General features: G+C 33.8%; 1 protein-coding gene across 3 annotated transcripts in view; it reads right to left on the bottom strand.

The window, feature by feature from the left end:
- Nucleotides 1–19,010, bottom strand: part of LOC123542823 (uncharacterized) — a 57,496-nt gene extending 38,486 nt beyond the window's left edge. The window contains exons 1-3 of one of the 3 annotated variants that reach the window (XR_008368562.1): nucleotides 18,907–19,009; nucleotides 884–1,260; nucleotides 248–658 (exon numbers count right to left, since the gene is read on the bottom strand). Coding sequence is in view for 2 of the 3 variants with exons in the window: in XM_053530976.1 (XP_053386951.1) it covers nucleotides 248–658; nucleotides 884–1,255 (783 nt within the window). In the remaining variant the exon portion in view is untranslated. Of the gene's footprint in view, nucleotides 1–247; nucleotides 659–883; nucleotides 1,261–5,353; nucleotides 5,448–18,906 lie in introns of those variants that run through there. The other 2 variants (XM_053530976.1, XM_053530975.1) reach the window with 2 other exon arrangements.
- Nucleotides 19,011–25,232: the final 6,222 nt, after the last annotated feature.

Genomic DNA, 25,232 nt, shown 5'->3' with positions numbered 1-25,232 from the left:
GGTTTTCGTTAATTTGACCTATAGATGAAAATTCGAATAACCTTACATCACTTTGTTACAATCTTTAATGAACAACTAGCTGTATATCAAGTATAATGAATTTAACTACTTACACAACGGTGCAGTTCATTGCCAAATGATTCTAAAAAAGTCTATTTGTATTAGTTTTACTTACAATCCTTGTTGCACATCTTTGGTGTTGGCGTTATTTGCAATTTCAAATAATAATATCAGGATATATACGTACGCTATATGGAGACTCATTTGATATTGGGTTGATCCTTTCCACCATGTATTTTTGGAGAGATGGTATCCACGCTATTGACAAACATATTACACCGATAGGTGCAATCCACATTTTGCTTTTAGGAATGTGTTTAAATAGAAGTATAAATGTAAATACTATGCCAACAATTTCAGATATTAAAGCTCCTGCGTACATTACATATTCTACATATTCTTTCATTCCATTTCTGTTGCGCGGCGACTGATTGTTGCTTTGTTGCTTTCTGTTGACTATGAGGCAGCGTATATTATCCAAGAGTGGAAGAATGAACACACAATTCATCAACAATATAACATGATGGGTTTTACTGAGCCCAGGAATAATAAAGATAAACAGGCATAGTCCAAATGATTCGATAATACTCATTACAGTCTGAAATATAGAAGTGTTACATGTTTGAGTAATCGTGAACCAAAGTGTAAACAGTTGCAAACTGAACTAGTAAAATATAAAAACAGTTAGCTATTAAAAGGTTTCAAAAATGAACAGTAGTTAATATTTTCATATAATAGATAAAATTATTTAAAATACACTAATTTTCATGCAGGAATTAGATGTTGGAACCCTCAAGAAAACCGAAATTAATCAAGTGCTTACCATAATCAATGTCACGTGTGGCTTTGGCCATTTTCTGTCCTTTCGTAGGATACCACACCAGACTCCGCGGACGAAATTTATGACGTGTGGAGCAAGAGATATTATCTGTAGCATGACAAATAGTCTTGATCTCGCATTTATGTCCAATGCGTGGTGGTTTTGTGCATGCATAGCTCCTGATAAGACAAGCAAGGATATTTTGCTGTGAGTCAGGCATGTCAAGAAGAGGAGTGCAATGAAAATTGAGGAGAACCATTTAACTGCAACAACTTTACAAGATGGCTTGTTTGTGTTGTCATTTCTCTTCTGTATGCCATCTTCATGAATCTTCGACACTTGATGAATGAGGAGCCTTGATGACGTGTCTGCCATTATTCCTACAAACAGTTGAATAATTTTAATATTGAATTTCATTTGAGATAGTTCTGCACGTCTGATAAATCGGAGGTAATGGCGTAATGTCGATTATTCGGAAAACGTGAACAAAGCCTGGATACGGCGTACGAAAATGAAAATCATTTTAAGATTTTATGGCAAAAGGTGGGTTAATTTATTACAATGGCAACGTTACCATACTTCTAAAGTTAAGATATGAAATTTAAAAAAAAACAAACAAAAAAAAAAAAAAAAAAACTGACACGTAAAATAATTCCGAAAATGTCTTAAAATAAGCTTGAAATGCGTGGCTTTCTTTAATCGTGGGCAAACATCTAAACTATAAGAACACATACCTATACATTTTATAGAAGTATGATTATTTACGATTGTGAGAAGTTCCATTATATTACAATCCACATCATAAAAAATCTATTCGCGCGAAAATGTACAGGTTCCGCAGACACATCGCAGCCCAAATGTGAACTAAGCATACAAGTCATAAATGAAATTTCTTTTTTTTTCTCTTTGGAACCATAAGATATTTAAAAACACACACATACATATATATACAAAAAAAAAAGAGCATAATGTTTGTACTACATGATCTCACTTATTAACTGAAAAAAGACTAAAATATATAGTTCTATTCTCAATTTTCAATTTCAATTCATTTTTATATATAATGTACAGTACTTGGATTAACGAGATATTTCATTCGGAAAAAACATATCATGTCTTGTAGAGTGCTATATTTCCAGACAGAACATAATGTAGAAAATTTCCGATATTTGGATAAAAAAATATACATAGAAAATTAAATTTTTGTCAGATATGGAGCATATTTGTAACATAATTGTACAGAATATGTATAAACAATAACTAAGAAGCAACAAACATATATAAGGTACATATTTTTTTTCTTGAAAACATGAATTGATAATATCTACCACAGAGATCCTGAAATCAACCGGGAACCCCTCCCTATTGGGAACTTAATCATCGCAAGGGCACGGAATTCTCCTGACCCAAACAATCATGAAATGAAAGCGGTAGAGATTACAATCCATGCCTCCAAGATATTTAGGTTTTAGTGCTCTGACTGTGGATGTGACTTTCAAATATACATGACGACATTTGTGACGTCAATTAATTGATATACATGTTACGTCAATAAATTGATGTACAATAAGTGTTCATTTACAACGTTATTATAACTTGATGTAGTTTATAACTGACTAACAAGTATAAGAAACAGGAATTTCAAGTACAAAATAATCAGTCGTTAGACTAAAACAGTATTATAGATTCTATTACAATTTAAAATACAAACAGAAGTACTGAAAAAAAAACAACAACAAAAAAACCCCAAAAAAACACAGTAATGCGTCTGTTACAGAAAGTCTTTACCTTAAAGACATTCACGACGCAAAGTTATGTTCCTTTTTACCAATAGTAAGGACATCAGATTAAGTTATATATTATCGAAATCGAAATAATAGAGTAACAAGATGTGCACAATTACTGTGTCAGTACTTAAAATATACTTTATTTCTAATCAGTATGTGCTTCTTTCAAATACTTGAAAAAACTATTCAGAATAGGATGATTGTACTTCTTATTCTGATACTAATTTTCCAATACTAACAATTCATTATACAGTACTTTCATCATGTTGATAATTCTTGCCCTGCTATCATAAAAGATTTATAAATACTAAAGCCAATATGACTTAGAATAATATTACCATCTTGATAAGCTGTGAGCTCTGTTTTATATTCAACAAGAAAGTATTCTAGATTATCAAACCGTTTACGTATTTTAAGCTTTTGGAAAATGGAACGAATTACATCCCAAAGTGGGGTGACATATGGAAATTTGTACTCTAATATCTAATTTGGGCTCCAAATAACTTATAATCATAGACATTTTTTATTTCGCTTTCAACCACAGCAATTCACTTATTATCACCTTGTTCTGTATACAATAAATTAAATTCCTTTTCTAAATGATACAATCTATTGTGCATTTCTCTTGACTTCTTTTTAGAATATTTAATGGAGCATTCCTTCATTTCATACTTACACATTTCCCATTTAACTTTATTATCTAGTGTTAAGTTAATACATCTGTCAATAATGTCATGAACAAGTTTACAATATTCTTCATCTTCAAGATTAGTATTGTTAAGTTTCTAATAGCCTGGGCCTCGTTTTAATGGGTTTTTTAATTTGATGGATATTGCTAGATGGTCAGTACTTTGAATTATTGCAGGTCTAATGTCAGTAGAGTAAACCAAAGAAATTATATTTTTATCAATTAGCCAAAAATCAATACTGCTATTTTCAATACTATTTTTCTCCGCCAAGAGGATTGCTTTTTCATAAATGAAATTTCCATTACTAATATCAATTACACACTGGCTGGATTACCAGCTGGTTCCCAAAATGTTTAACATATCGGCGCATTACCATCTTAAGTTGACCTATCTACATTTCGAACAAACTATTAAAATACATCATTCCATTCCATTGTTTTAAGCCTTGGTGTTATGTAGTGACGACATGCCATTAGATTTCGCGCTAATATACATTCTTCTATATCAGCATTTAGTCTGTATTTTGTGGTATAACTGTAACATATGGGACTTTCGGTCCAATCTGTAAAATGAATCCTATAAATTTTATTTGACCATTTAAAAACTGGTCCGACTTTTTCTCTATTTACATTTCTTTAATTCCTTAAATATCTCATGTACCCTATTAAATTTATCATCCACCGTTCTTCTTTAAAAATATTTGTAATTAGATAAGATATGGTAAATGGAATCATTGAATCTATTTTAAAGTAAACATGTGCAGATAATCGATATTAGTAAAGAAATTTCATTTATGACTTTTATGCCTTGTTAACATTTGGCCTGCGATGTGTCTGCGGAACCTGTAGACTGCCCGTTTCCTCTTGTCCGTGCGGATGCAGGAGGCGGCAGAGCGATTGACGTACGGATTCACAGGCTCCTCAGCCTCTACGATTTTGTTTTGCAAAATGTAATACAAATTTGAAAAAATCGTAAGCCCGTAGCCCGTAGATATGTCGGAGTTGGCATCGCACAATACCCGCTAGGGCATCGATAGGAGGCCGCGCGCTGATCATGCAGCCAACGCACGATTTTCCTTAGACATGATGCCTTAAAAAAAAGGGAGATTGTAGACATGTGGGACCTTCGCTGCCGCTATGTTGCCACTTGCTGTCCGTGTTGTAAGCGTGCAATCGCACGGATATTGAGCAATCATAGGGCGGTAATCCTATAGCGGCCGCACCAATGCCGTGTGGCGGCCTTGACATCAGCAAAACATTTTTAGATGGTTATATATATATATATATATATTGGCCATCTCAAACATGCTTTCATTATTTTGTCTCTTCAGAGATATGATAGTACCACTAAGACTCTGAGTGGCATGGCGACACCCTGGTGCAGTAGTTGATGCGGGAATCGCACGGGGACTTCAAAGCTTACCTTAGAATCGAGCAACCCATATTTTGGGAGATGGTTGACAGACTGACCACAAGAATTTCTAAGCACCAATACTGTCATCTAGGTTTGTACCGTTACCGTATCGGACGTCGTACGATTTCTATGGAAAACTTACAGAGATTGCACGGCAACTGCACTGAAATTGCACGATTTCCGTTTAATGTCTGTGCAGTGTCCATGCGGATTTCTGCTGGCCTTTAACCAAAGGCCTGTACAAGAAATGACATGATGTTCGTATATAATGTGAACACATACGCCGTAGCCAGTAGCCACCTACGATGCCCAAACAGTCGCAAGGAAAATCGTAGACTCATTCATTGCATTGTATGTAAGGTATTGACCAATGTGAGCTGATATGCACCGTTTGAATTCAGGCAAACATGGAATCAAAGTAGAAGGCAAGCACTAGTTTTATCGTGGTGTACGTATATATTTCATAACATTAATGATCGCTTTAACTCAAAAAAGTACATATGTTAATATACTGCAAATTAGATATGCTGTTAACGTACTCAAAATATTATTCACATGAAAATGAAAATAGCCTGAAACTTTACCTTGAATTTACCGAGAAGATATTTTAATTATTCTCAAAAGAAAAATTATAACACACACGCTACGTGACCGAAACACTAGTGAATTAAGTGATTTTGCGGTAAAGATGAGTTTAATCTTGTTATCTTTTTTATCTGACATTAGAATTATTTATATCACCATATTATGCACTAAGATGACAACTTATCATAATTGATTCAATATTTTATGTATCGTACAGAGAAATTATGGACATTTCCGAATTAAGACGAAGACGAACACGGAGGTAAAAAGACAGATGATAACAAAGTGTCGTTTCAAAATTATTTATATTTGTAAATATATAACAACTGTTTGTTTGCTTGTTTGTTTTGGGTTTAACGCCGTTTTTCAACAGTATTTCAGTCATGTAACGGCAGGCAGTTAACCTAGCCAGTGTTCCTGGATTCTGTACCAGTACAAATCTGTTCTCCGCAAGTAACTGCCAACTTCCCCACACGAATTAGAGGTGGAGGACTAATAATTTCAGACACAATGTCGTTTATAAAATAGTCACGGAGAACACACGCCCCGTCCGAGGATCGAACTCACGACCCCGCGATCCGTAGACCAACATTCTACCTACTGGGCTAAGCGAGCGGGCCATATAACAACAGATGTGTATCATTTCTGTTAAATATTTATTATGTTATAATTTTGCGTCGACAAACAAGCCTAGCACAGATACCGGAACAACCCGTGGTTATGCTGATCTTCGCTGTCTCCATACAGATAACACCGCCTTATAACACTTCAATTCAGCGATAGCTTACTCGACAATTAGTACATGAGCCATAGGGTTGATTGATACCATCTCGGTGGATTAATTCTCATAGTGATTTTTGGAAAGGTATACAACCCTGGAGTAAGATAATTTATGATAGCAATGTATCGACGGTAGCTTTTTGTGTGATATCATCCTGTTATATGCCTACACTTAGATACAAGTTTAGGTGGGCTAAAATATATCCAATGTAGACATACGAATTATGGAACATATGCTATTCAGTTTGAATAATTGATGTATTTGTAACAAGTATTTAAGAACAAATAAATAAAATATTTCCTTAATTTTCGACATTTTTGGATTTGCTTCTTTTAATTTAGAATAATACTTAACAGCATGAACAACTATTAAGCATAATTACAGTTCATAATTAGATTTTCTTCAGATAGATGTTAGACTTGGATGTACCATTTCCCCCTGCCTTCCCTAAGGAATTCAACATTATGGCTTTCGGAAAGTACATACTGAATGTTTTTTATTCCTACATAAATCTCGTTTGATTGTTAGGGCTTTTGTAATTTACGGGACATTTAATATGTTTCCTAAAAACATTTAAGACGATGAAATAGTGTTACACAATCATTAAGAAAAAGTGCATACTGTACTTTATTAACAGTCTTATTTAACCATGAATTGAATGTGCTTTAAAACAAGATTTCATTCACGTACACGTTATCATCTTAATTAGTGTAATTTACGTAACAGTGACTTTATTAACAACATTGTAGATATTTTGCTCGTACTTATAACCCAATAACCAAGATGTTATGATTCTTCAATACAATTGAAAGTACAGACTGAATAGTGTTTCCTAAGACAGTTTTAATCACACTTTTATACAAGCAATTCGTATGATACAAGTCAAGTATCTTTTCGTGAGATAGCAAGCTTAAGAGTGCTTAATTATCAAAATGACCTTCTTCATATCTTTGAAGTGTCTGATGATATCCGAAATAGAGATGGTAGTATCCATTTTTCAAGTCATTATAACAACTGAAATACACGTATAAAGTCATGCCTGTCGACTATTATTCTCACCCGATAACATATTATGATGATATCAATACCAATGCAAATACGTGCAAAATTATCATTGCTTTGCACGTGCATGCTATTTCACTCATATCATAAATATACGCATTAATGGTGAAAATGTTCTGGTTAATTATTAAATCTTATGTTTTACTGTTTGTAACATAAAAATGTATTTTTGCTTTACATAGTTTCACTGAAATACATTTTGTAATTAATAATATCGTTTTCCTAATGTAAGCGAGATTCTCCCTTGTTGTTTTATTTTTGCAAATGACTATACCGCATACCCTAAAATAAATACATGAATTTAACAGAACTATTCAAGAGAAAAAATAAACATGGGGTTGACCGGCTCCTTTTTTCCACCATTTTGCAACAAATCACATGCAAATAAAGAAGAATTCCTAGAAGGCCGCAAACAGGCAAATTTTACCCTATCATAAAGTCATGTTATGCATATTCTGATATTTCAAATTGTACATGTACCTACTATTTCATGTCTCCTCTATTCAATTATGCCTGTTATTGCAGGCCTTTCACTCAAAAATTCACCATTATTCACCATCAAACAGAGGAGCTACTTTTACGCGTAACCACTTCCTTCTTGTGCCAGTATTAGGGCTTGCTTCAATATGTACACATTTTATTTGAACAAATAAAAATAGAGAAAAGGAATTATAACACAAAGAAATCATAACACAATATGAGCCGTGCCATGGGAAAACCAACATAGTGGGTGTGCGACCAGTATGGATCCAGACCAGCCTGCGCATCCGCGCAGTCTGGTCAGGCTCCATGCTGTTCGCTTTTAAAGACTATTGGAATTGGAGAAACTGTTAGCGAACAGCATGGATCCTGACCAGACTGCGCGGATGCGCAGGCTGGTCTGGATCCATGCTGGTCGCACACCCACTATGTTGGTTTTCCCATGGCACGGCTCATATGTTAAATTTTATATAAAATTTGATTCAATAAAAAGCTGTATATCTTAAATGTTTGTTATACCAAATATGTAATGTTCCTCATTTGACAATCAACCAAAACAATAAATTTGAGGCAAGGCACATTGTACTAATAAAGCGTTATGTATCTGATATTATTGGTCCTACACTTTCATGTCTACCTTATTCAAGTGTTGCAGCCTTTCACTAAATAATTCGTATCACATTCAAAGGGGAGCTCTTTTACGAACAACTTCCCTTGTGCAGTATTCTGCTTGCCTTGCACTTTATTAACAATAAATAAAATTGAAAAAAGGTAACATTAAGAATCATAGACCATAGAAAATTTTATATAATGTTGATCATATAAAACTGTATATCTTACAATGTTGTTATCCAATATGCAATGTAAAACTTATTGACATGGTAAAAGATCCAAACAATGACCAGGATCGGAATAATTTAGCTTTTGATTAAGTTTGGCGCAACAGACAATTATTTATGTGCACAGTTATAATCTGATAATTTTTAAGGAGCTTTTAACAAGAATAGGCTCTGATGTCTCATGTTTTAATAAATCATGATATTTTTGAAAAAATCTGTAAGATATGGTGGGGCGAAATTTATTAATTGTTTGCAATCTTTTAATCGCTTGAGTACCATTAATTTATTATAATTTACAAAAAACCCCAAACAAAACAGACCTTTCATATTTCATTGTGTTAGAAAAATGAATAAATAAATTTGGGCAACGATTGTAATATAGCATAGTAGTGACAGGTCAGATCTTGAAGCCTGCATTATGGTTTTACTATTTAAACACAAACTGTTTCACCATCAATGGTAAAATGAAATGGCTTTGACTAAAGAGCATTAATTAACAGAAATTATTGAATCATTGCCTTTCTTAAATTTTAACTGTTTGCATGAAAAAGAACCAGTAACAGAAAATTTACAACAGAAATGGAGCGCAAGAAATATTCAAGGCCTAATTTGTGCGGTAGACAATTTATATTTTGTCATGTCAGTCAGTACATCATATATATGTATCATTGTAAAAAAAGGGTATAATGATTATATATACAGTTAGTACAGGTTCAAGTAAATGGGCAACATAACAGACTTTACCCCAACGGCAGGTTCAAGTAAATGGGCAAATAACTGACTTTATCCTAACGGCAACAACCTGATAATCTGACAATGCACGATAAAGATGTAATAGTCATCATCGTATGAAATACACTGTATATTAGTAAGTCTTGAAAATAAGTCGTCAAGGACTACAGGTTTCTAAGACAACTTAAATTAGGCTTGTAGTAGAGGTCATTAGAATTTTGGGTGAATAAATTTTCAAATTTATTGTGGCGGAAAATTCTATGATTGGACGAGCAGGCAGGCGCATGTTCTTGTGGGATAAGTCAGAGTTAATTTTACAATCTTTTGATGGTTGTATGTTGTTGTTATAGTGATGTATTCCGCTAGGTCGGTTGACAGTATATCGAACCATTGGTTGCTTGTCTGTTGTTAAAGTGATGCTAAACACTAGCTCTTTTAACACTTTAGTGTGTTAACTGCTAGGTCAGTTAAATTGTGTTAACAGCTAGGTCGGTTAAAGTGTGTTAACCGCTAAGTCGGTTAAAGTGTGTTAACCGCTATGTCAATTTAAAGTCTGTTAACCGCTAGGTCGTCTGTTAACAGCTAGGTCAGTTTTCAGTGTGTTACCGCTATGTTGGTTAGCGGACAGTGTGAACTAGGTTTTGCCCATTACTACGTAACGTAATTCCTAGTTTCACAAGCCCGCAGTCCGCAGTTGCTATTTAAGTCAATTTATTGATGAAAACATGCGCTTGCTTGCTCGTCAGTCAGTGGGCCTGATATCATGCGGCCTTTTCTGCCATTTATTTATACTACTGATAATTTGATATACAATATTGTTCGATATCTTTGGCATAACTTGTTTGTATAGAAGTGTTGACCTGGAATAATCAAGTGCTATTGCTTGTATGCTGTTGTTAGTTATTGCCTTGAGAAGTCCTAAAATGCTTCTTATTATTTTATTAATAAATAATAATGTTTATTTTGGCGCATCAAGCTTGGTGTGTATCCAAAGTTACCAATCTAAGTTTGGTATTTGGATACACTCGGCATTTTCCGTACCAGTAATCATTAGTGTGTGACCACTGGTCATTCGATTGTCGGCACGTGTACAACCAACAGAAAATGTAATGGTTTCAAAACCCCACCCACCACACCCATTTAGGTGCCATGTTGTTAATGATACATGTCAGTTAATATCTAGTAGGTCACCATTTGTTACTTGTAATATATATATATATATATATATATATATATATATATATATATACACACACACACATATATATATATATATATAGTAGAGAGAATTTATACGAACTAAATCACCACCACAATATACCAGACCAATTACGCAAAGCGCCTAGCAGTACAAACGAACACGCACATGCCACAGCAAGTCCACTAACCCAATAACATTAGTTTCGATGCTGCTTTATATACGAGCCCGAATTGTACTACACATTCGTACTGGTTCAACATTTGCATATATATACTCAAATCTGTTTTCATGTCTCACAAATCAGTAGTGACATTTTAGTCTTTTTTAACTGATTGGGACCAGAGTAGCTATATTTTCTCTCTCTGAAAGTTAACTGGATCCCGAGGATACATTGAATATATAGAGATAGTTTGCATTAAGGGATATAATTATATTCAGAACAGTTGACTTTCCCATACGTGAGATCCGCTAGGATACAAGTTCGCATTATAAATTATTATATATAGTAGAGAGAATTTATACGAACTAAATCACCACCACAATATACCAGACCAATAACGGCAAAGCGCCTAGCAGTACAAACCAACACGCACATGCCACAGCAAGTCCACTAACCCAATAACATTAGTTTCGATGCTGCTTTATATAGGAGCCCGAATTGTACTTCACATTCGTACTGGTTCAACATTTGCATATATATACTCAAATCTCTGTTTTCATGTCTCACAAATCAGTAGTGACATTTTAGTCTTTTTTAACTGATTGGGACCAGAGAAGCTATATTTTCTCTCTCTGAAAGTTAACTGGATCTCGAGGATACATATATATATATATATATATATATATATATATATCTATTCTAAATGGTTCTGGATTACTGACGTTTGGCAGGTACATATCTCTGTATAGATGAAGCATATATAGTCAAGTTGTTAAGTTTCACAGAGAAATGAGACCAGTTACACAAGTTTGTTTTTTGTCGTTTTTTAGCTGGTACATGTATGGCGACATATTTTGCTACTTACAATTTTATCCATGTGTTTTGTAGTATACTGCCGGTGGAGTTTTATATATTTGCAGGCTGTCGATGCAGTAAAGGGAGGAACATTGTTTACAGGCAGTAAATAAAAATGAACAATATACTTAGCACAAATGGTATACCAAGCAAAAATGGAACAAGTACAAACAATATTTGAAGTCATAATGTGACATCAGCTGAACATGTATATACATACAAGCCAGATTAACTAAGCCGCCCAGACAAGACTGTATAATTCGAATTTATCCAAGGCCTTCGTTGAATAGAAACTTGAATGTAATGAAGTTTAGAAAGGAGAATGACTTTAACTGTAAACAGCTACAAATGTTACAATAATGGTTTTATCATGAACATTTAAGTACCTTATGATGAGTCATTTAATCAGTTATAAAGCAGGAAGATTCACAAACTCTGGGATATTTAAAATTACGTACAAATTGGACTTGCTTTGTCTACTGGCTGGCCTTGTCACAGGCAAACAGTAATTTCCTGTAACAAAACTAGGAGACATGCAAACCAGGAATCAGCTGCAGTGGCACACTTAGCAAGACATAAGCTTAGAATGTCACGACAGGACAGTGAATAAGATGAACAGTATTACAATAACAAATGGATAAATATAAATATACTCTCTTGTAGTTATATATATTACTTTGAGACAATTAAGTGTAATTAATGCTTAAATAACTTACAACACTAATATACAGAACAGAAAACACTAAATTTAAATATAGGTAACAGAAACAATTAAGCCTGGAAGCACGTTTGTTCAAATGTAGCTTTATCAACAGACTTGGGCAAATTGAAACTAAGAAGCGGCCAGCTCCTTTAACATCGAAGAACATTATTCAATGGATGTCTCAGCAATAGTCTGAACATGAATACAAAGTACTTTTTCAGCAGAGTGAAAGATATATTCCATGATTCATTTCGGAAATGTTCAGTTGCAATGATGCTTTTTCTGTTGTGTAAATAAGCCATTGTTGTTTTACATGTTGAAACTTGCATAAATAGTGCAATGAACTTGGATCGATATGAATTTTGAACAGTCATTGTTTTGTAAATACAATTGATGTAATTTTGATGTTATATAAATTGTATAATCATCCAGGTCATGTAATCCAACGCTTTCCCGTACTTTTCTCGCAAAGAGTTTTTAGGGTTTTGGTGCGCAGATTACAAATAACACTTGTACATAATTTTGTCATGTTTAGTCTCTGTTCATTGCACTATCACCGTCTATGTTATGTATCTAAGATGAATGTTTACATCATTATGTTAGAGGACCATATGTAAGACGGGCTATAGCCAATTATGTTATCGTTATCCTAATTTTAAAAAAGGAAAGTTATTATTTGAATATGAAATCAATCTCATATTTACTCTTTTTGTGGAAAAATACATTATGAAGTTTCAGTTTTATAATTTTATTTTATTATATGATTGGAAACATGTCTTAGGATTCTGTTGTTGCCTCTGAATGTACAGTATTTAGTAGAAAATGAAAGCATATAAATGCAATGATTTAACTCTTAAGATTAAATAACCTATTATTATTTTATACTTTAATTTATAGGATTCTGTCGCGTTGATGAGGATCTCCAACTGACATCGAGTAAGCATGTGTATTAACATCACATATCCAATTCAAGTCTAATTTATTTCAGTGAATTGTGAAATCTTGTAGATTTAAGCTTACTATACTATGGGTAACTATGGTCGCAATGCTCCTTGTCTTTGGTAACTTGGGTGGCTGTGGTTACAATCTCCTCTGTTACAATCTCCTTAGGTAGTTTAGGTTTTCCTTCTACATGCTAAATTTGCCCGAGTTACATTAAATTTGCCTAAATCAGTTTAATATCTGAGTGGATAAGGTAGTTTTTGCAGTGATAATTGAGATCTTGTAGATTTCAACTTGCTATACTATGGGTGACTATAGTCACAATGCTCCTTAGGTAGTTTGGGTTATCATCTACACACTTAATTTATCCTAACTGCTTTTGCCGTTATCCAATAAACATTTTAGTTAATGTGTTATTCTCATAATATAACTAAACGGGGATGATGTTTCAACACACTGGTTGGTTCCCTGCAGCAGCAGTGATGTAAGCTACTAGGGCAGTTGAAAGTGTAACAACTGTTTTTACGGTTGTATGTTGTTATAGTGATGTATTCTGCTAGGTCGGTTGACAGTATATCGAACCATTGGTTGCTTGTCTGTTGTTAAAGTGATGCTAACCACTAGCTCTGTTAACACTTTAGTGTGTTAACTGCTAGGTCAGTTCAATTGTGTTAACCGCTAGTTCGGTTAAAGTGTGTTAAGCGCTAGGTCGGTTTAAAGTGTGTTAACAGCTAGGTCGGTTAAAGTGTGTTTACCGCTAAGTCGGTTAAAGTGTGTTAACCGCTATGTCAATTTAAAGTCTGTTAACCGCTAGGTCGACTGTTAACAGCTAGGTCAGTTTTCAGTGTGTTACCGCTATGTTGGTTAGCGGATAGGTCCTTTTACAGTGTGAACTAGGTTTTGCTCATTACTACGTAGCGTAATTCCTAGTTTCACAAGCCCACAGTCCGCAGTTGCTATTAAGTCAATTTATTGATGAAAACATGCGCTTGCTAGCTCGTCAGTCAGTGGGCCTGATATCATGCGGCCTTTTCTGCCACTTATTTATACTACTGATAATTTGATATATAGTATTGTTCGATATCTATGGCATAACTTGTTTGTATGGAAGTGTTGACCTGGAATAATAAAGTGCTACTGCTTGTATGCTCTTGTTAGTTATTGCCTTGAGAAGTCCTAAAATAAATACATCTACTGACAATAAGATAGTTACTGTAATTAAACAGTAATAACAAATACTGGTAGTCGTAAACTTTACCCTACCCCCTAAATTTTTACAGGTGAGTTTTACCTCCCCTATCACAAACATAAGTGAACAAAATATAGATAGGTACGGCTTTGACACTTAAGAAATGGGTTTTCATGGAGGATATAAAATATTGTTTCCAAAAATGTATAAACTTCTTTTGGCCTCAATTGTTGCAATAAATGTCCGTGAGCTCTCGGACCAGTACGAACGATTTGGAGATTTAGTTACGGGTAACAGGTTAGTAACTGTTAATGATGAATAGTAGGCAAAGGGTAAGGATTTGATAAAAAAGACTGGACTGACATGTAGGGCAAGTATATGATTAAAACTATGTCAGAACTGGTTAGTGCAGAATGCATATGATTTGAACCTCTTATTTTTATTCAAGATAACTATGCATATGCACTTATTACAGTGGATGAACATTAAGTATTAAATCATTTACCTTTACTTTAGAATACAATTACAATTATCTAAGCGACTCATCAGCGTAAACAATATTGTTACTGACCTCATTTTATTTTTAGATATATTTATGAAATGTCACGTGCGGATTTACTCGTTGCATTTTATTCGCTTCTTTGACATTTATTACGTTTCTGATTATTTACCTCATTTTATTCAAGGTACTGACTTTAAACATAAAAAAGTTAAATACGTGTAAGTGTTCTTAGGGGTGCAACGATCCACATTTCTGCGTTACTTCCTCTCCTCTCTCATCACCACCCCACATACATATTATTCTCATTGCCACTACCAAAATGTCGCGTCATTTTCTGCATTGATAACACAGTTACATTCGTAAACTTAAAAAAATAAACAATTATAATTGTTAATATCTTTCATAAAGCGAGCAACAACTTACACAACATTTTAACTTTTGTTATGTTCAGATTAGACTACTAGACCATAGTCCATAAAATGTTAAGGATCTATGTTTATCAATACATAGGTCCATTTTAATTTACTGTTGTTATGTTTATACTTATATATCTTATCTTGATTGTAATGAAAGTTTCAAACTTACTGGAATCACTCCCGAGTCCGCTTCCTGGAAAATACTAGTACTGGTGTCAAATGAAAAGTCGTGGTCACGACCCAAGTCTATTTAAGATATTTGTAATGGTAGTATATTTAACAATTTTCATTCCATGTAAATGATCTATGCGCCATACAGTGAGCGGTTCTTTAAACAGAGATTCGTTTTAATTTGGAAATCCTGCCCTCATCCGGTCATGTTAAACTTTTAAAACAGTGGAGTAATTGTTCAATGTGTTTAATTTATATCCATGTGATTGTCATGCAAGCTTGAGATCTGCTAGCATACATCTGTGTTCTCTATATATGGGGCCGTATTCATAAAGCATCTTAAGTATAAGTATAAGAAATTGATTATTTACTTAAGTATTACTTAGGTTAGAAATTTATTTTACTTAAGTATATTTGTTATTCATAAAACAACTTAATAAGTAACTCTTGTTTTTTATTGTGGACGAAAACATTAAAAAACAACAACATTAATTTCAGACAGATACAACATGTATAATTATGTTTAAAGTGCTTTTATCTGAAAACAACACTTTAATCGTACTCACCACGCCATTTTATTTTCTGACTTTAGTCATTTCTTACGTGTCTTAAGTTTTAGCTGTTTTATGACTAGAACTTATGTTTTTACTTAGACTTAAGTTGAAATCACCATAAACTTAAGTAAAATCTTAAACTTAAGTCAAAACTTATACTAAAGATGCTTTATGAATACGGCCCCTGGTGTATTCTCATCTAGTGATAACTACTACTTTAAAACCACGTATCGCAGCTTAATACTCTTTAGAATACATTTTAATTTGATAAGGTATAATGTTAGCACTTTTTGGGAGGGTAATATATATTGTATTAATATCTTCTCTGTCATTTTATGAAATTCTGTAAACAGGTTTCAGAAAAGATCATTGTTCATTTATAAGATACATCGAAACAGGCTGTACTTAGCTGTTACACTAACAATGTCTTGTTTTGCACTTGCAACGAAAGTTGTGCTAATCAGATGATTGTTTAGAACACGATACATACTTTGTTTAGATTTTTATATATAGACTCTCATAATATGAGGTCACAAGGTAGGCACGCAATGACCAGAGAATTTCAGATAAATGTACACGAAAACAAGATTAAATTAAGACAACATATATCTAATGATTGTTTCTTTCAGTGGGATCTATTTGCTCAAAATATAAAGACATCAAACAATACTAAAAATGTGGTTTTATTCAGTTTTATCCATTATGTAGGTCAGAATACAAGTCCTAAGATCTGATACTGATCAACTTTACAACAAAAACAAGCTACGACAAAATAAAGTCATAAGAAGAATAGAACAATCACTTTTACGGATAATGCATTACGAAATTGGTTAAATACTTAAAAGGTTAACATTGTGCAGTTAAGCCTTAAGGTAAGTTTAACTAAAATTCAGAAATATCTGCTTTAAGACAAAAAAAAAAAATACATTTCATCCTAATACAATATTTTTTAAGCATAAAATGTCGCAAATTGTAATCTTATTTATGGCTATGTATATCATATTCACAAACATACTCGATAGAACATATATATAATTTAAAATATCAAATTAAAATACCTAAGATCACAGTCAAGTTTACAATATAATGTTGTGTAGATTTTCGGAGAATATGCCAAAAAGCACAAAATGACCGGTGCAAGTATGTATTCCAACCTTCTAATATTTCAATAATATTATGAAAAACATATATCATACATATATAAGAAGGCGACCACCAATAATAAATGATTAAATATACTTTACCGAAACAAGATTATATATTCTTTGCCGAAACAATGTATTAATAACGTAAACGATCTCAGAAAGATATACCATAGGTGAGCGGCATGAAACAGATTCAACATTCCATAAATATTATTGGTAGCAAGTGTTAAATTGAAACAAGAAAATAGGTAATATTTCAAATAATAAGATATGAAATCGTTTATCATTTACGTTTGTGTTTATTTTTTCCAGGGACAGTGATTCAAATAATTTCCGTGATAATGGTTATGAATCGATAACTTAAAACAATATAGATGATCATTTGCCTCCCACTATGACTTTAAACGAGGCTACATCCAATCAACCGTATACTGATAACGAAAAAGGTCGTTTAAAGACACCAAATGTCATATATACTGATGATAGCGGAACAGCAATCATCCAATTCCTGCGACTATTGACAGTAGAGAGTGTGTTTCACACTATATGCAAGGACGTATACCTGAAGACCATGATAATACAAATCACATTCATCCATTTGCTGTAAAAGGTAATCGAAATTGACTGTGGAATACACAAACAGGATTGATTAAACCTGATACGTTTGAATTAATATCAGGATACATCTCAGGCCGTGTAACTGTATTATCAATCGGTTATCACACACTTCTAAAAAATCATGATCAATGTTGAACGACTTTATATACGAAACAAAAACAAAATGTCTTCACTCAGTGATAATCCGATGCAAAACTAAAAGCAGAATGGATGAATTATATGCGTTAAGAGCATCCCATGCAGGGACGGTACCCGTATTTGTTTTAAGACGTTTAAAAATATGTGTAAATACCCAGACATCGACACTCTGAAGCCGTGTTGTTTAAGAAGATTAACCATAGGAACGCATTGGCCTTTGCATTCTAACTGCGATCTTCATTCATCGAGTTGTAATGAGTCTGACGTTATGAAATAGACGTAGCTATCATGGTATTTCATCGGTCCAAGCGTGAATGCAATCATATATTGCAGACCCCATGTTAAGTAAGACTTGCAAAAATATCAAACCATTCTTGATTTTGTTGTTCTTCAGTATATATATTGTTGGTCGGAGTGTAAGAGAGATTTCGCAAACAACCGTGATGTGTAAAGATAGTTCTGAACGTTTGAAAACTTAAACCGGCAGTAATGGCGTAGCGTCATAGAATGACGTAGAATTAAATCGGGCCTCGGTATTAGAAAATAAAAACCATGATATGAATTAATGTTAAGCGTGAGTAAATATATTAAAACAACAGCGTTACTATATGTCATAAGATAAAACATTTAAACGATTGACATGTTTATCAATTTCATAATAGTCATCTGGAAATATTCAGAAATATCTTTTAAATCGAACTAGCATAGGGGAGCGGTAGTCTAGTGGTTGAGAAGTCAGCCTATCAATCTGAGGACCTGGGCACGAGGCTTACAGAAAGCACAGTCTCATTAAACACCCGTAGTGGTTTATTTCAAGAAGCGGACTCGAGAGTGCTTTCATCACTGTCGAGCTTAAAAAATCAGTTTAAACTAAAACCCACTAAACGGACCTATCTACAATTTATTTCAGCATATTATAAGCCATATCCCGGTATAACCCGTTTTCGGCAGTCTAACGGGTTATCGCTCCGTGGTCATTTAAATACGTTTGAGAAAATATAATTTGTACCAAAAATTATTCAAAACATCCCTACCTTAACTAAGAACGAATAAAAAATTCTTACCTTGCTTCTTATTTAATTTATGTTTATCCAAATAGGCTGAACTAATTTCCCTCCAAAAATACAATTCAACCACTTTTCGGCAATTGTAGTAAAAGTATACTGCAAAAAAATGTCAACGTGTCACTAACGCTTGAACTTGTAAATTTTAACTTTAAATAAAATGTCAACTGTTTTGAACATTTTGAAATATCAGTAACGTATATACAATTGTTTTTGTTTTTTTATTGACTGAAATGTCTAGCTGGTGGGCTCAATGCAGTTAGGGCAATTAATTAATTTATCTCTTCTGATGACCCTGGTACTGGTACAAAATGACAAGTGTACCCATCCATTGCAGTTATCACGTTGTCCCCAGTTCACTACAGGGGGCCTCCGTGGCCGAGTGGTTAAGGTCGCCGACTTCAAATCACTTGCCCCTCATCGAGCCTCTCTCGGGGCGTTGAATTCTTCATGTGAGGATGCCATCTAGCTGGCTTACGGAAGGTAGGTGGTTCTTCCCAGGCGCCAGCTCGTTGATGCAATAATGCACGGAGGGGCACCTGGGGTCTTCTTCCACCATTAAAGCTTGAATATCACTGTGAAGTGTACGCCAACAACATACATTTATAAATAAGATATTATTAAAATGTTTGGTAGGCATATTGCCTAACGCTAATTTTGAAGACCTGTATATGTTCTGAAATCTGCAATTGAAATATTCTCATTTAATACGTTTATATCTCTCACATTTTCAAATTCTAGACCAGAAAAAATAGACATAAGAGCAAATTTTACGGGTACTTTTAACACATCTCGTATGGTGGTATATATATATATATATATATATATATATATATATATAGTGATATGAAAATTTGAAACCAAATACGATATCCCAAACCTCTAGCTAATACTGCCGAACAACAATTTTTGCTAGCATTAAAGGGACGTATAGACAGGATACGCAAGACGATAACGATAATTGTCAAGTACCCTAGCCCTCGTTAATAAATGTAAAACAGATTAATGGTATGTGTGCAAGTTACTACCTTGCTAGTAGTTTGGATTAAAAGAGATTATGGATAATTGATTCAAATACAATGATGGTATTCAAGGTTTGTTGATGACTAATGGCAATCATTTTCCTCAGCGCAAGGTTAAGCGTTGGATTCTGTGTTGTTATATTTTTGGTCTTTTGGGATCATGGAGTCCATTCAGCATGTGTAGAAGAGTTGCGCTTAAAAAGTGCTAGGTGGTGGTGGGGTGCGGGAGGGATTGGGGGAGGGGAGAGCCTAAGAGGTGTTGTACATTCTATTACCTTTTTATAACCTTTAATGGAGAGACTCAAACAGAGTCTGCTTTTATCATTCTTGGTTGCATTTTTTTGCTTCAACAGAATCTTTTTACAGATTTAATTGAATATATACGCTGAGATATATCAAGAGGGATTCAGTAGGATCATCGAAACATGTTGTAATTGAAAAACTTTATACATCCCCAAAAAAAAAAAAAATAAATACAAACGGCGGTAATTGGTTTGCAAACTTCCAAATATTAGAATTAGTTTTTAATGAATAAAACTTAAATTTCAATTTTTAACTTTAAAAATTATATTATGTTGTAATTCAATGTAATTATGTGTCCGTCCGTCAAACTTCATTTCCGATCAATAAATGGAGAACCATATGACCTAAAACATTCAAACGTCATAGGGTGGCAGGGCTTATAGAAAAATATGACTTCTATTGTGTGTCGGGTCATTCTTTCGAAGGTCAAGGTCACAGGAGCATGAACATGGGATGCAATTTCCGATCAATAACTTGAGAACCATTTAACTCAGAATGTTGAAATTTGATTAAGTGACTGGAAATGCAGAGTAGATGACAACTGTTAATTTTAAGGTCACTTTGTTAAAAGTCAAGGCCAAAAGGTCCTGAACATGGAAAACCATTTCTGATATCAATATTTAGAACCACTTGACATAGAATGTTTAAATTTCATAGCATGATAGGACTTGTAGGATGATTGTTCTTTGGATCACTTTATTTAATGTAAAGTCACAGGGCCGAGAACATTGCAATCAGTAATTTCAGGCCATTTTGACCGAAAACCATCAAACTTCATACGGTGATAGGACGTACAAAGTAGATAACCTCTACAGCTTTTGGGGTCAATCCATCAAAGGTCGTGGACACAGGGGCAATCTGTCCACTTCATTTTCGATTATAAACTAGAGAATTATTTCACCTAGAACCTTCACTCTCCCTAGGATGATAGGGCTCACAATGTAGATGACTCTTATTTTAAGGGGTTTACTAGAACAAAGGGCCTGAACATGGAAACCGTTTCTGATCAACAACTTGAGAACCACTTGAGCCAGAGTGGTGAGGATGATGATGTAGAGAAGATGACCCATATTGATGTTCAAATGGCCAAGGCCCAGAACACTGAAAACATTTTCATATCAATAACTTGAGAACCATTCGCCCAAGCACCTTCAGCATTCGTAGGATGATATTTGTTTGGGTTTTTTTTAGTTACAAAGTAGATTTTTATAATTATTTTGGGGCCACTCTTTCAAAGGTCAAGGTTACAGAGGCCTAAACACACACACAAAAAACTCTTCCCCATCATAAACTTGAGAACCACCTGATCCCGAATATTTAAACTTCATATTACGATTTGACTTGCAGAGTAAATGAACCTTTTTGATTTTTGTGTCCCTCCATTAAAGGTGAAGATCACAGGTGACAGAACACGGAAACAGTTTGCAATTCATAACTTAAGAACCACAACGTCAAGAATGTTTGAATCCTCGTGACATAATTGGACATGCCGAGTAGATGATCCCTATTACAGCCAAACATCATCAATGTCTCTTGTTCCCTACTGACGTCTTACTAATTACTACTATGCATTTGGGAAGAAAAGCTTTCCAGTTTTGACGGCTTACTAAGACCTTATATGCAACAGTAAAATGTAAAAATGTGAGTCGTTTTGATATGATTTCGTTTAAGATGCTCTTATTTACATTTTATTTCTGAGTATTTTTTTCTAATTCAATGAAAAAATTACAGTATTTTCCATCAGTGTTTGAATGTTTCCATATTTTGGATACATTACTAAAAGAATGAAGAATTTTACTGGCCCAAATTAGGTTATACCCCTATAATGAAAACCGGTAACACCTAAAAGCTGTGCTCAGCATTTATCAGATCCATTAACACAGTCACATGCACGATTGTTTCATAAGTGGATTTTTAACAAATTAATTTAATTTGCTGCATTGGCTTCGATCAGGATACGGTATACCTTTACCACTTAGAACATATTTTGTTACATTTCTAAGTTTAAATAATTTAAGAATTTAAAGCGTAGGTGCATCCCACGTATTTGCATCAATTAAATTAAATTCAATAAATTAAAAGAAGGGGGAGAGGGGGGTGTTGGGTGGGGGCTGGGGGTCACTGACTTACGAAAGATGTTTTGCGTAATTTGACTTTTAAAAGGTTTGAGTTGCTTCTCGCTACGTGCGACCCAGCCCACTTAGCTCGACAGAGAGAGCACAGCCCTGTGGATTGCGGGGTCGTTAGTTCAATTCCTGGGGGAGGCAATCTTATAAAATACACGTGTCTCAATTCATTTTTCATCAACCTATGATGCGAGAAAATCGTAGATTAGTTCTGGTATAGATTCCAGCAACTGTCATTACCTAACTGATATAGTGTTTAAAAACTGTGCCTAGCCCAAAACGAACGAACAAACAGACCTGATAAGTGCCCTAGATAGTCTGATTTATTAGCATTTCGGTAGATCAGGACATACCGGCCTTGCACTCCAATTATATTGATATCATAATAAACCACATGAGGAAATATTACCTTGATCGCTACCAAAAAGAGATTATTCTTTCCTCCAGAAAACTCCCGCTGTAAATCTTGTAGAATATTGTTCAACTTAATACAAAACCCGTTCTACTTTTTGGCACACATATGAGGGTATAATGATTTACCCATCCTCGGTGAACCGATAAAGAGATAATAAGGCATATTTGACTTACTGAAGAGCCAAGTTAACAATATAACGAACTTTGATTAGTTTTGAAGTAGAGACATGTTAAAGCAAATTTATATGATTTACTGCATATAGCAAGTTATTAAAGGACATATGCTTGGTATATCGGCAAAACTAAAGGCGATAGCTAACAATGAATCTAAACATTAAGCAAGTTTTGACGTTTAGATAAAATATCAAATACTGTTTGATGCAGTATTTACAGGTAGCATATCCTGTTCAGAATTTCATTTCATGGCTATTGTTTTATAATTTTGCAAATCCCTATGTCAGCTTAATATTGTGAAATGCAGGGGCTCGTAACATTATTTCGATTTTACAAAAAATCTATGAGATTGCTTCATTAATGATTCTAACGTGTTTTAATCTAAAAATGACTGAAATAAGTCATTAATGTTAGAGCAAGAATTTGTGTGATGTATCTTTATCCATTTCAAGGTAAACCATGTGTTCATGACCCTCTGAATACAATATTTCATATTTTATAACAGCAGATGCATAATGCAATTAAAAATATCTTTATGCACCGTGCAGCTTTTACATAATAAACTATATCTGAAATTCACATCTTACGTACATTAGCAATAATTTTGTTTTATACGTCACTTAATATAGCATTGCCTGACAATCATTTCATGATTGATAAATTTAATGAGATTTCCGATTTTATAAAAAAAGTAAGAAATTAACAATCGGTCAGAAACTAGAGATAAACACGTTTTCTCGAAGAATGCACTCAAATGAAAATCAGATTAAAAATGTGTGTTAAGAGCTGACACTATGTTAATGAACTAATTAAAGGGTGTGTAAAATGTTCGTTTCTATTTTCACCATAGGCTTCTTTTTCAAATGAGTTTCAAATGCTGCTGTAATTTAAAAATTCAAACAACAGAACGCATATCAGTTTTAGAAAATTAAATAAAAATATTATAATTTCCGGACAAAAATGGATTCTTTGTCTGTAAGACATATATATTTTAAAATCACTCAATTTCGAAAAGGTAAATATTTTCTCTGGCTCCATCCACTTAATGTTACAGTTTACATGTACTGGTCACTTAGATAAATTCTTAGTTCCGGCTAAAATAGCTTATAGGTAGTCATTAGAAAATGAAAACGTTCAATCAATATTAGCTCCAAAATTGAAAAACTAGCATGTAAAATATTCAACAGTTTGACGAAATGGCATTATCCAAACTTGGCACACTTTTTAAATGTGATATCTAGCTTACGGTCTACATGCCAAATTGCATTTGATGACATTCTTGTATAATACTAAACAGGTTTTACAGTAACAATGCAAGACGTGCAACATAATCCATTCGACACTATTCAGTTTTTAGGGTAACAAAAACGAATAGGAACGAATTTACTACACACCTTTTATAAGGCTTTTCTTTTTAAATTTTCGTTTCAAGGCTAAAAATTTTGAAAAGGCTGGTTTGTCATGACCGAAATAGGATAATTCAACACAGCAAGCCGCCTGTTGATGCAACACAGAAACAAATGCTGCCATTTGGGGAATAGTAAAAATTGTCGATATAATGTTTTCTAACAAATAACACGATAGGCGATTCAGAAGGGATTATCAGTGATACACTAATGACTGACAGCTCTTAATTAAAGTAGTTCCCTTTTTGTTGTTGACACAAGACAAAAATGCCAAGCGTTAAGATTGCGACAAAAACTTGCTAAAATATCAAAAACTGGGGAGTATTATTTTGAGTCCCATTGACGAAAAAATGAAATACAATGGGCGTGTAAAAATAAAAAAAAAGAAACAAATGGTCAGGGCAAAAGGATAAAAATGTGTCCAGAATATTTTATGTGCAATTTTCTATAATTCTATTGGATTCGTTATTATATGCCTTACAAAGGAAGTAAAGCCATCAAAGTCAAATGCTACAAAAACCTAGCGTTTACAGATTCCAAAACATCTATTAAAAAAAACGCCCAAATGCTTTTCATGAAAAGCTTCGAACGTCAGAAATCAAATAAGAAAAATTAAAATGTTGTTTGGGCTTATTATCCTGACGTAAGTCCTGACTGTGACTTTTTCTTGTTTCTCTTGCTTTAGAAAATGCTCGAAGGTACGATGGTATATGCTATAAACAGGAACCTAAATAAGATAATGATGAGGTATTTTCCATGGCATGTTAGAGAAATCATTTATTACAAAATGTAATTTATAAGAAATATGCAAAACAAATGATATCTACTTTGTGCGCTACATACATTCCATCAGACTATTAGTACATGTATACATAATACTC

This window comes from Mercenaria mercenaria, chromosome 19 (assembly GCF_021730395.1).
Source record: "Mercenaria mercenaria strain notata chromosome 19, MADL_Memer_1, whole genome shotgun sequence".
NCBI classification, from domain to species: Eukaryota; Metazoa; Mollusca; class Bivalvia; order Venerida; family Veneridae; genus Mercenaria; species Mercenaria mercenaria.
Note: the sequence above shows the minus strand (reverse complement) of the source record. Positions and strands in the feature narration are given on the sequence as shown.